This window comes from Sminthopsis crassicaudata, chromosome 5 (genome assembly GCF_048593235.1).
Source record: "Sminthopsis crassicaudata isolate SCR6 chromosome 5, ASM4859323v1, whole genome shotgun sequence".
Taxonomy (NCBI): domain Eukaryota; kingdom Metazoa; phylum Chordata; class Mammalia; order Dasyuromorphia; family Dasyuridae; genus Sminthopsis; species Sminthopsis crassicaudata.
The window spans coordinates 198,375,118-198,387,158 of NC_133621.1; the positions used below are offsets into that span (position 1 = coordinate 198,375,118).

At 37.5% G+C, this 12,041-nt stretch overlaps 1 protein-coding gene across 1 annotated transcript in view; it reads left to right on the plus strand.

Annotated features, from left to right (window-relative positions):
- Positions 1 to 12,041, plus strand: part of CACNA1C (calcium voltage-gated channel subunit alpha1 C) — a 799,944-nt gene that overhangs the window by 758,402 nt on the left and 29,501 nt on the right. Inside the window, 3 exon segments of the mRNA XM_074269400.1 lie at positions 223 to 275; positions 278 to 318; positions 1,570 to 1,672. Coding sequence (XP_074125501.1) covers positions 223 to 275; positions 278 to 318; positions 1,570 to 1,672 — 197 coding nt within the window.

The following is a 12,041-nucleotide window of genomic DNA, read 5'->3' on the forward strand; positions in this document are numbered from 1 at the left end:
ATTGGAGTGATGATCGACTTATATTTTAGTCTTCACAATGCAATCATTGACAGCAGAATATCCCATGCTGAAAAATAGCTTGGTCAGATGAGATGCAACTGTCTAACACTTTTCCTTAGAGGCTTAGGCTACCATGGAATGAAGCTTCTGAAAGGTTGAGGAAGGAGTGAATGAAGTTGAAAACTTTAGCTTCCTGACTGTTCCCTTCTCTCCATCTTCCAGGGGTCGTATCAAACACCTGGATGTGGTGACCTTACTCCGGAGGATCCAGCCCCCCTGGGGTTTGGAAAGCTGTGCCCTCATCGAGTGGCATGCAAAGTAAGCATGACTGGGTAAAGGATAGGGAAAAAGAATGCTCACCTGTAGGTTATAAAAGAAAACACATTTGGGGACTGTGAGAAGAAAAGATGGGAGAGAAAGACATTCACTAGCTGAGTAATCTTTTGCAAATCAATCAATCTTGCTGGGTCTTGATTTGTAAAACACATACCAAAATAGGGGTATTTGCCCAAGTGATCCATTGGTGTTCCTTTTGTTAAGATCTATAAGTAAATGAAGATAACATCTTACATTCTCCTAATTTTACCCAGATGGTCAATTTGAGACCAACGAGAGAGAACTACCTTGATGAGACTTCATTTGAGAGTCCAGACATACTCCCCAGAATAGGATGCCTAAGCTCTTTTTGATGGCTTCTGGAGATATGTGGTCTGTTGGGAACAGCATTTCCTAATTAGGTTCTTTCCTTTCCTCTTAACTGAGGATGTTAACTGTCCAACCCTAGTCATGTGACCTTTAAGCTTAAAGAAGCAGGCAAAGGTCATTTAGTTTATCTTTATGCCTCCATGAAAGCTTAAGCTCTTTCATTCCATCTCTATGAATATCATTCATGTTCTTTAAACCTGCATAGGCTTAAGAACACTTTTGAGTTTCTTCTCAGGTTTTTGGTTTCCATTCCCTACATCCCCTTCTTGGATAGGGCCATTAAACAGTGGCAACCCCATGACTAATGGGACAGTCCCCAGAAGCTAGAAAGACTCATTTGAGTTTCTTTTCTTCTTCCTTTCCTACTACTGCCTTTTGGTTAAGGTACTCATTAGCTAAAGAGTTTCTCATTAGCTGAGTAATGGCCAACTGGAAGAAAACTATGGGATGATGGAGGAGATATAATATAATATAAATATTATGCACTCTTGGATAAGACAAATTGAATGGACACAAAAGACTATATCTGGGTACCAATTCAATCTGATCCTGCAAACATTAAATACCTACTGTGTGCTGGATGCCATGCTGTATCCTGGAGATACAAAGGTAAAAAAGGATACAATCTCCGGTTTTAAGGAGCTTATTAAGATTCTAAATAAATTCAGCAAGCTCTATAATGCTCCATAACTGTGTCACAATAGCTCAGTGAGTCTTTTGACAACTATCTATCTCAAACAGTTCAATGTGGGCAGCATCAGGTGTGGTAAATCGGGAAAGAGAAAAAGAACCTCAGAAACAGATCTTGAAGAGCAGGGGGAAGAAAATGAAACTAAAGGCTTTAGTCTTTCCCTTTTCCCACAGCGTCTGGTGTCCATGAACATGCCTCTGAACAGTGATGGGACTGTAATGTTCAATGCTACCTTATTTGCTTTGGTCAGGACAGCCTTGAGGATCAAAACAGAAGGTAAGGCAGTCTTGTCACCTTGACTTCTCCCAGAGGGAGGAGAAACACAAACAGAAATAGCCTGATTCCATAGATATAAATCTCTAATGCATAGGTATAAATCTCTAAATATCAAAGAAATTGTACTGAGATTGGTGTGCATTCTTATCCAAGTTACTTCTAAATCACATAATCATTGTTTTACTGAGTTTTCTTACCCTATACAGATGTAGTTGTAAAATGCAGCTTGAATACCTTGTTTATTCTAGAATATAAAGGAATATACCTCTTGCCCCACCCATCACACTCAAATTAGTTTAATGTGCATCTTGAAAGATTTAGCCCATCTCCTCGTTGTATATGAGCAACAAATGTATCTTAGAGACAGGATGAATCTGGCATCCAGATTCATAGTTTCACACTTTTCTGATTATCAGAAGACTCTTCTTGTTCCCCACCCCAACACTAAAACCTGATTACTTTCAAACTCTGGACCTTATAACAAAGTCCAGAAATGGTTCTGGTACTCTACAGGGGAGGGTCTTGGAGATGATGTATGCTCCAAAGCAATATAAAAGGAGATGTACAAACACATGCACCAGCTAATGTTGAATTATCCTAGAAAACAAAAGAACCTTTGGTAGAAAGGAATATCAAAGTGAATAAATGGCTTGGGAGGAATTGTAACATCCCAAGTGGAATGCACAATCCGTGGAAATGCGAGAAATCAGGCCAGCTGCTCTGGCTCTCACAGAGATCACGAAAAGCAAAGAAAATACAAATAGATACCGGCGGTTTTCCAAGTGAAGAATCATATGAAGAAGATCTTTATTATCGTTAAGTACCCTTAAATGCTTTCTAACCACAATATTGCTAAGGAAACACTAATGAAAATAGAAAATAGACAAATCAGTCAGTATATGAAGGGACTATGTGAAAGATGGGTTCAAGGAGAAATTTTAGCATTCTCAGACAAACTGTCTCTCCTCCTATCCTGGCAGGTGGCTTATTGCTCCTGCAAATCCATTCCCATCCTCCTCAAGCATATCTACTCCCAAAGCTTCCAGGCCTCCACTAACCAATGAGCAAACTGAAGTGGGGCCTTAGTGCCAGGTCAAAATGACATGAGTTACTGCAGACTGAGTGCAGATTAAGCAAGCAAGAATGCCTGGGAAAGTACAGCTTGGAATATAGCAAGCTGTGCACAGGCTAGGCAGGTGTGATACCTGGGACGTCACACCACCATGCTATCATTGTCATTAAGCCTTTGATGATCACTCACTACATGCTAGACATCATATAAAGTGTGTTTAAAAAAAATAAGAAATCTTGTATCTTCAAGCATCTACTAGTTAAAGCACAGCACAGCTTATCCAACCACTAGTGACAGAACAACCATAGGGTTTAAAGGAAAAAGAGGGGACCTGGAGCCAGAAGACCTGAGTTCCAGTTCTGTTCTGCCATTAGCTGATTCTGTGACCATAAACAATTTTTTAGCCTGTCTGAACTTCAATTTCCTCATCTTTAAAATGAAGTGGTTGTACAAATGACCTCCAAGTCCTTCCCTGCTTTTTAACTATGTCAGTAAAACCTCCTCTGATTTTCAAAGAGCTGGAAAGGAACTTAGATGACATCAAGACCAACTTCCTCCAAGTATTGGAACCTAATCCAATTTATTTGTATATCATGGCATCACATCCCTAATGTCATGGTCCTCTTCAAGAATGAAGGACAACAACAACTTCTGTGAGTAAAGCCATAAACTGGAATTGATCAGGTAGAAGACTTCTTCCTCCCTCCCTTACTCCCCCTTTCCCTCCCTTCCTTCCTCTTTCCTTTCCTTCTTTCCTCTTTCCTTTCCTCCCTCCCTCCCTTCTTCCCCTCCTTCCTTCCTTCCCTCCCTCCCTTCCTTTTTTCCTTCCTACTTCCTTCCTTCCTTCCTTCTTTCTTTCCTTCTTTCCTTCCTTCCTTCCTTTTCCTCCTTATGTCCAGATAGGGTATCATACCCTTACGTTTACTCTTTAAAGAATTTTCTTTTCTTTTCTTTTCTTTCTTTCTTTTTTTTTTTTTTTTTGCACCTCTGAACCCTCTCAAAATATTTTTGGATTTACCAACTAATTTCTTTCTTAAGGACCATGCCTTAAAGCAAAACCAGTCTGATTCTCACTGGCCTCCAATAGGTCCTAAGTCAAGTCCCATTTGGTCATTGTTTCAGTCCCAATTGACTCAGAGTGAATGCAAATAGCAGTCATTTCTGCTTTGGCCAGAAACTCTGAGAGTCTTTCTCTCCTAGATTTATAAATTTATTGACTTACTTACTTAGATTTTTTGGCTATGTGAAAGAGGAAATTCTTTGCCTCAATTGCTACCTAGTCTTGATCACTGAATGGAAGTCAAACTGAGACCTGTTGAAGACTTTAGCTTAAAAAGGCCTTCAAAGTCTCTTATTTCTTCCAGGGCCATCTCCAATCACTTTGATCTATATCTTGCCACTGGACCCAGATGGCTCTGGAGGGAAAAATGAGGCAGGTGACTTTGCACAGCCTTCCCTCCCTCAAATCCAATTCACTTGCATGCCATGTCATCACCTCTCTAATGTCATGGTCCTCTTGAAGTAGGGAGAACAAACAGCAACAACAACAACAATAATTAGTATGCCAAGAGGCAAGGGAATAAATAGTTGGACAAGAGCTGAATGAAGATACTAGAAAATGGCTAGATGAATGAGAGATGTCAGTGAGAGTCACAAAGAGCAAACCAAGAGCTGAGAGAAACAGAAATCAAGCCCAAAACAAGTATATTCCAGAAGTATGCCATGAAGGAAGATCAAACCAGGAAGAACAGAAGAATAGTGCTTCGGGGCCACAGTTCCAAACTGCTTTCCAGAATGGTTGAACTAATTCACATTTCTATCAACACTGCATTGTTGATAGTAGTATATCTTTTTTCCCATACTCCCTCCGGTATTTGTCAGTGTCCTTTTTTGTTATCTTAGCAAATCTGATGGACGAAAAGTAGTGACCCAGAATTATTTTAATTTTCATTATATTTTATAAGGTTATTGACAGCTTATTTTTCCTCTGAAAATTCATATCTTTTCTATTCATATCTTTTGATCATTTGTCAATTGGAGAATAACTCTTATTCTTGTAAAGTTGACTAAGTATCCAGAAACCAGTACTAAATCCTCAGAGAAGCTAGATAGAGGTCCAGAAAAAGCAAACCTTTCACCTGGGCATGGGAAGTTAACCAGTCCTCAAAGTGAGACGAGGAGTGGAATGAAGGAAATTCTATCCATGACTAAGATTAAAGAAGTAGAATTCAAGTTGAAAGGACATAATATTAATAGAATACATATACTAAAAAGCCAGGCTGAATTTGTGCCACAGAATCTCCCAAATATTGTAAATCTAAAAGTCAAGGAACAGAAAGTCTATTTTGCCAAATAAATTTTTTAAAACCTAGAGAATCTATAAGGTCTAAAAACAAAATGCATTCTATCAGCACCAAGATAACACAATATCCCATTAGATGAAAGCAAGTATGTTGTGATTTCTAATTTTACTAATTCCCAGAAGGAAGTTGGCAGATAAGCCTATTGTATGGTCTTTGCATACTTGGCCTAAACATAGATGGTAGGACATAAGCCCTTAAGAGAAGAGAGAGACTATCTTGGTTTTTGTACTCACATTTCTAACATTTAGCATAGTGCCTGACATGTATGAAGTGTTAAATAAATGCTTATTTATTCGACACAATGGCTAATGTTATGTCATCATTGCAGTTCCAAAAGTCATAGGTAATTATTGGTTATTTAAGATCTTGAACAATATTATATGGCTGATCTCTGGCCTCTCATGGCAGAGAAAGATCACTATCTCATTGTCCTCATTAAGAAGGACTTAAAGAACAAGTGAAATTGCAGTAGTGCAGCTGAGACCAACTTTTCCTTGGAAGTGGATAGCATGAGAGTTTGGAGAACAGATAACTGTGCCTGAAGGTAAGTTTCTACCAATGCCTGTAAATTTTCTCTAAGAGTTCTGGCTAAAATTAGTGGCTGAAAAGTTTATAGTCTCTAAGAGACTCTATTGAGGTGATGTACCCATCAGATATTCAGATTTAGATTTCAGTGAAAGGACAGCTAGCTGATTGGAATGAGGAGAGTCATTAGCAAATTTAAATATATTGAAATAATGTAGTTACAAAGAAAGACCAAGCCCAACCCTCCACCCCCAAAAAGAAAGAAAGAATAAATATAATCCAAAAAAAAAAAAAAGTCCCTGCTATCAAGAAGCATCTATTCTAATGTGGGAAACAAGATGTAAATAGGCATATACAAAGTTGATTGAAAGTGATTTAAAAAAAAAAGTAATTTGGCAGCTGAAGAAACCAGGACAAGTCTATAATAGAAGATGAATTTTTTTGCTAAGTATTGAAGAAAGACAAGAAAACTGTAAAAAAAAAAAATACCACTCCAGGAGTGGGGTACAACCAGTACACAACATGGAGAATGAGAAAAATATCATGTTCAAGGAATTGCAAGTAGTTGGGTTGTACAGTATGTGGAGATTAATGGAGACTGGAAAGGTAGAAAGAGAGTGAATTAGAAAGAGCTCTAAATGCCAAACAAAGGTGTTTACACTTGGTCCAATAAGTAATATGAAGCCACTGAAGCTCATTGAGCAGGAGAATGACATAGTCAGACCTATACTCTTTTTTAAAAATCACTTTAGTAGCCAAGGGGAGAATGGTTTGAAGTAGAGATATAAGATAGAACCAGGAAAGAGCAGTGTGAAGAAAACCTACCAAGAAGAGCGTCTACAAGACATGGGGATTAATTCAGATCATATACTATTCAAAGCTCAAGAAGGGTCAAGATTAAACAAACAAAAAGATTGTTAGATATGGTGATTAAAGATCCTTGCTAAATTTGGACAGAGAAGTTTCAGTTGAATGGTAACATTAGTAGCCAGATCATAGAAGGTTTAAAAGAAAGTAACAGGCACAGTGGATAGAACACAGCCCTGAAATCAGAAGGACTTGAGTTCAAATCTGGTCTCAGGCACTTAACACTTCCTAGCTGTGTGACCTTGGGCAAGTCACTTAACCCCAATTGCCTCAGCAAAAAAAAAAAAAAAAAAAAAAAAAAAAAAGAGGAAATAGAGACATTGATTTTTCACAAGAAATTTAATTGTGGAGGAGAAGATAGATATAGAATGATAGCCAATAGAGATGATCAGGCTATTTTTTAAGTGAAATTTTTTTAAGGATGTGGAAAGGGAAATATTATAGGAGCAATAGAAAAATTAGTAAATAAGGAGAGACTGAAAATGAGAGAGTAGAAGAAATTTGCTGGAGAAGTTGGGTAGGAATAAGATCAAAGGTGTATGCCAAGAGTTTGGCCTTAAAAAGGAGAAGGACCAAGTCTTCATCTGATATTAAAATTTAAAAAGGTATTTGGACTAGATTCTCCTGGATCATTGGTATAACCTGAATAGATTTGAATGACATGAAATGAGGAGGGAAGAGATGAGAGATTTGACTAAATAATAATAATTTTTTTCAATGAAATATAAGGTAAAGTCCTTAGCTGAGAAGGTTGGGGGAGTGTTATGGTGGAGTTCAAGAGATATGCAACAGTTTGAACCAGCTGCTTGGAGATTTGGATAACAAGTCAAATTATGGAGGAATAAAACATCTGCCTTGTTGCAGTGAGAGCTCAGTTAAGATTAGATAACATAAATTTGTAGTGTGACCAATCAGCACATTTTATAATTTCTTCCAACTTTGTTCAATACCTCATGAATAGGATTGAGGAAGACAGATAGTAGGAATAATTCAGAGTTAGGTTCTGATAAAAGAGTCATCAATAATAGGACAAAGGGACAAGTGACTCTGTGATAAAGGATAATGTGATTGTGAGTTGGTTCACCTGAGGATGGAGGGAGGCAAGGGAGGCGAATCTAGCTAGTCTTCCTAGAGGTGATGACCTGAAAAAAGAACTGAGGAATGAAAGAAATATGGAAGACAAAGAACAGAGACTTCAAAGGGTGGAGCAAGATGGCAGAGTAAAGCCTGGAAGCTGCTCAAGCTCTCTGTTTCCCTCAAAAGTCACATGAAACTAAGCCTCTGAACAGAATCTGATGGGATGAAATCACTCTCCAACTCAAGATAGAATGGGAAAAACTTTAAGAAAGGTCAGTCTCACTAGGATGAAAAAGGTGTTCAGCTCAGCACAGACAGACACTGGAAAAGCTGGTAAGAGGGTCTTAATCAGCAACTAAGACTCTCAGTCCTGATTCAAAGGAGGAGAAAATCAGCAGCTTCCAGTCCCAGCTAAAAGGGCAAAGTCTGGGAAACTAGGTGTTTTCCTGAAAAAACAAGCAAAGCTATCCCCAACAAACACAAGGGATCCCCGTGCTCAAAGCTCAGTCTCAGAGCTGCACAGGAAGTTTGGGACAACACTCCCTTTACCGTAGGAGCAGAGCTCAACCATAAAAGTAAAAAAAAAAAAAAAGGAAAATACCAAAAGAAAAGAAAATGAGCAAGAAACAGAAAAGAACTTCGACCATAGAAAGCTACTACTATGGTGACCAGGAAGACCAAAACATCAACTCAGATAAGGAAAAAATGTCCACAGAAGAAATCTCAAAGTGATATTAATTGCTTTCAAGACTAAAGAGGCTTCTTGGAAATGCTCTTAAAAAAACTTTAAAAAGCAAATAAGAAAAGTAGAAGAAAAAATAAGAAAAGAAATGAGAGGTATGCATGAGAGAGTCAACAGCTTGGAAAAGGAAGGGAAAAATTGACTGAAGAAAATAACTCTTTAAAAAATATAGTTGGCCCAATGCAAAAAAAAAAAAAAAATCCATTGAATTTAACCTTAACAAAGGGAGAGTTAACCAAATGGAAAAAGAGATACAAAAGCTAACTGAAGAAAATCACATATTAAAAACTTAAATGGGACAAATGGAAGCTAATGACTCTATGAGACAGCAAGAATCAATCAAACTAAAAAAAGAATGAAAAAAATGGAAGAAAATATGAGATATCTCATTAGAAAACCAGCTGACCTGGAAAATAGATCCAAAGGGGACAATTTAAAAATTATTGGCCTACCTGAAAGACATGACCAAAAAAAGAGCCTGGATAGCATTCTTCAAGAGAGATCATTAAGGAATACTGCCCCAATATTCAATATTCATTGAAAGTATCCATTGATCACCTTTGAAGAGATCCCACAAGGAAAACATCAAGGAACATTGTTGCAAAACTCCAGAATTACAATCTCAAGAAAAAAAAAATACTGCAAGCTTTCAGACAAAAACAATTCAAGTATCAAGGAACCATAATCAAGATTACCCAAAATCTGGCAGCTTCTACAAGAAAGGGCCTGGAATACCATATTCCAAAAGGCAATGGGGCTAGCATAACAACCAAGTATTAACTACCCTGTGAGACTCAGCATCATTTTTCTGGGCAGTTGATGGATCTTCAGTGCAGTAAGAGACTTTCAATACTTTCTATTGAAAAAATCAGAATTAAACAGAAAATTTAATCTACAAATACAGATCTCAAGAGAAGCATAGAATGGTAAACAAGGGGGAAAAGATATTATTTAAAGGTTAAACTGTTTACATCCTTAGAGGGGAAATCAGTATCTGTAATTCCTGAGAACTGTATCTCTCACCAGAGCAGACCAGGGGGCCGAGAGGGAAAGGAGGGCATCACATGGACTGAGGGTATGGTTGTGAATGGAAAAGGTCTGACAAAGAACAGAATCAAAGGTCATAAGGTGTTAGGTTCTTACTAAGTGCTAATGAGATAATGAGATATTAGGTTTTTACTAAGTGCTAAGTCGGTACTTAACAATTTTCTAGTTCCGGCCTTTCCTGGGAGTTTGACTTGTGAATTCCTGGGGAAGAGCTTGCATTCTTAGGAGGAGCAAGTTCATTGGTTGAAGTAATTTTTCCCAGAAGCCCTTGCATTATCCCACGCCCATTCTCTGGGAGGATAAAAGAGGGCAGCTCTGGAGGAAAAGGGAGTCTCTGCTCTAGACCAGACTTGAGGCAGCTCTCTGCAGGAAGGGAAATCACTTCTCTGGACCAGAGTTGATGGCAACTGTCTGGAGACAAGGGCTCTCTACAGGAAGAAGAATCTGTCCGAGAGATTTGAGTTAGCACAGCAGATCTCCCAGAGAGCGATCGGCAGCTTCTAGAGACAACAGCACATTACAATAAGGCATAGGGAATGATTAAATAAGAAAAAATAATCAGATAAGTCATTGATAGAAATCCCAATTTCTGGGACCCTCTACCAAGGCGTTCTTGCCAAGTTGATATTTAAGCTATTAATGATTGTTCTTTGTTAATGCAAGTCTTCCCAGATTATTCTGAAACCATCCCCTTCATCATTTCTTATAGCATAATAGTATTATATTTCAATCATATACCATAACTTATTCAGCTATTCCCCAAATGATAGGCATCCCCTCAGATTACATTTCTTTGTCACTACAAAATAAAAAAAAAAAGCTGTTATAAATATTTTTGTGCTAATGGATTTTTTTCCTCTTTTTTTTTTGGCTGAGGCAATTGGGATTAAGTGACTTGCCCAAGGTCACCCAGTTAGGAAGTATTAAGTGTCTGAGACCAGATTTGAAACTCAGGTCCTCCTGACTTCAGGGCTGGTGCTCTATCTACTGCACCACCTAGCTATCCCCCTTTTCCTCTTTCTTGGTTCTCTTTGGGGTATAGACTTAGTAGCAATGTTACTCTCTCAGACGCTATTAATTGCTTTAGGGACACAGTTCCAAATTGCTTTCCAGAACTAATTCACATCTCCATCAACACTGCATTAGTATATCTATTTTCCCACATCCCATCAGTATTTGTCATTTTCTTTCTTTTTTTGTCATCTTAGCAATCTGTTGAGTGAGAAGTGGTACTTCAGAGTTATTTTAATTTTCATTTTTCTAATTTTTAGCAATTTAGGGCATTTTTTCATATGGTGATTGATAGCTTCAGGTTTTTCCTTTAAAAACTACATGTTTATTCCTTTGGCCTTTTGTCTATATATTTTAGAAGTGAAACCTTTATCAGATAAATGCCAAGATTTCCCCCACCCCGTTTCTACTTTTTTCTAATTTTAATTGGTTTTTGTTTTTACAAAATAAGTTTTTACAAACAAAATTTTCCTTTATGTAAATAAATTTATCCATTATATCTCCTTTAGAGGGCTGGAACTCTGAAGAGGTATACTTGAATCTAAGACATCATGGTGCTTATGGTGATGTAAACTGTGTTGGTTGATGGTATGGTGATGGTAGCATATGCTCAGTGTGTTGTAGTGATGTAACCTTACTGAGGTGTTTAAGCGAGTCTCAGACACAGAAGGCTCTCTCTCAGCCACAACTCTCAGCTACAGACACAGAGAAGACTTCAAGCTCCAAACTTCATCTTTGACTCCATCTTTGACAGTCACGTGGTAGCTCTCCTGCCTTCCCCTTCACTTCTCCACCTAAAGACCAAGGAGTCGGGATGATCCTGAGGTCCTCCAGAAAGCAAGCCCAGAAATTACAACCTCTTGTGAATCTTTCTATCTCTTGTTTATTCATTAACACTTCCCTGTCCATTAATCTAACAGGAAATTTCTTCATGCTCCATTAATTTGCTTGTATCCTTCATAGCTAAATCATATACCAAATCTAAGCTCATCTTGCTATACCGTATGAAATGCTGATCTACATAAAGTTTCTGCCAAACTACATTCCAGTTTTTTCAGCAGTTTTTGTCAGATAGTGAGGACTTGTTCCAGAAAGTAGGTAATCTTTAAGTTTATCAAACACTAAGTTACTGTGCTTTACTTCTGTAGATATGGGCCTACTCTGTTCCCCTGATCAGTCATTCTATTTTCTTATCCAAGACTAAATTGTTTTGATAATTACATCTTTATAGTACAGTTTGAAATTTAATTTTGCTAGGACCCATTCCTTCCCATTTTTTCCATTGATTTTCTTGACATTTTGTTTCTTCAGATAAATTTTGTTATGTTTTTCTTGCTCTGAAAAAGTAATTTTAGTACTTTGATTGGTATGGCATTGAATAAATAAATTTAAATAATATTTTTATTTTATTATGTTGATTTGGTCCACCAATGAGCAATTATTATTTCTCCAATTATTTCAACCTATCTTTATTTGTGTGAAAAACATTTATATTTATACATCCATGAATATACAATTACATTCATATAGCTTCTATGTGTATCTTGGCATGTAGACTCCCAAATATTTTGTATTGCTATTACTCTGCTCTATTCACTTCACTTTGCATCAATTCATACAAATCTGTGCTATTTAGTCCCACTTGTAGTTGTCTTTTTATACTTT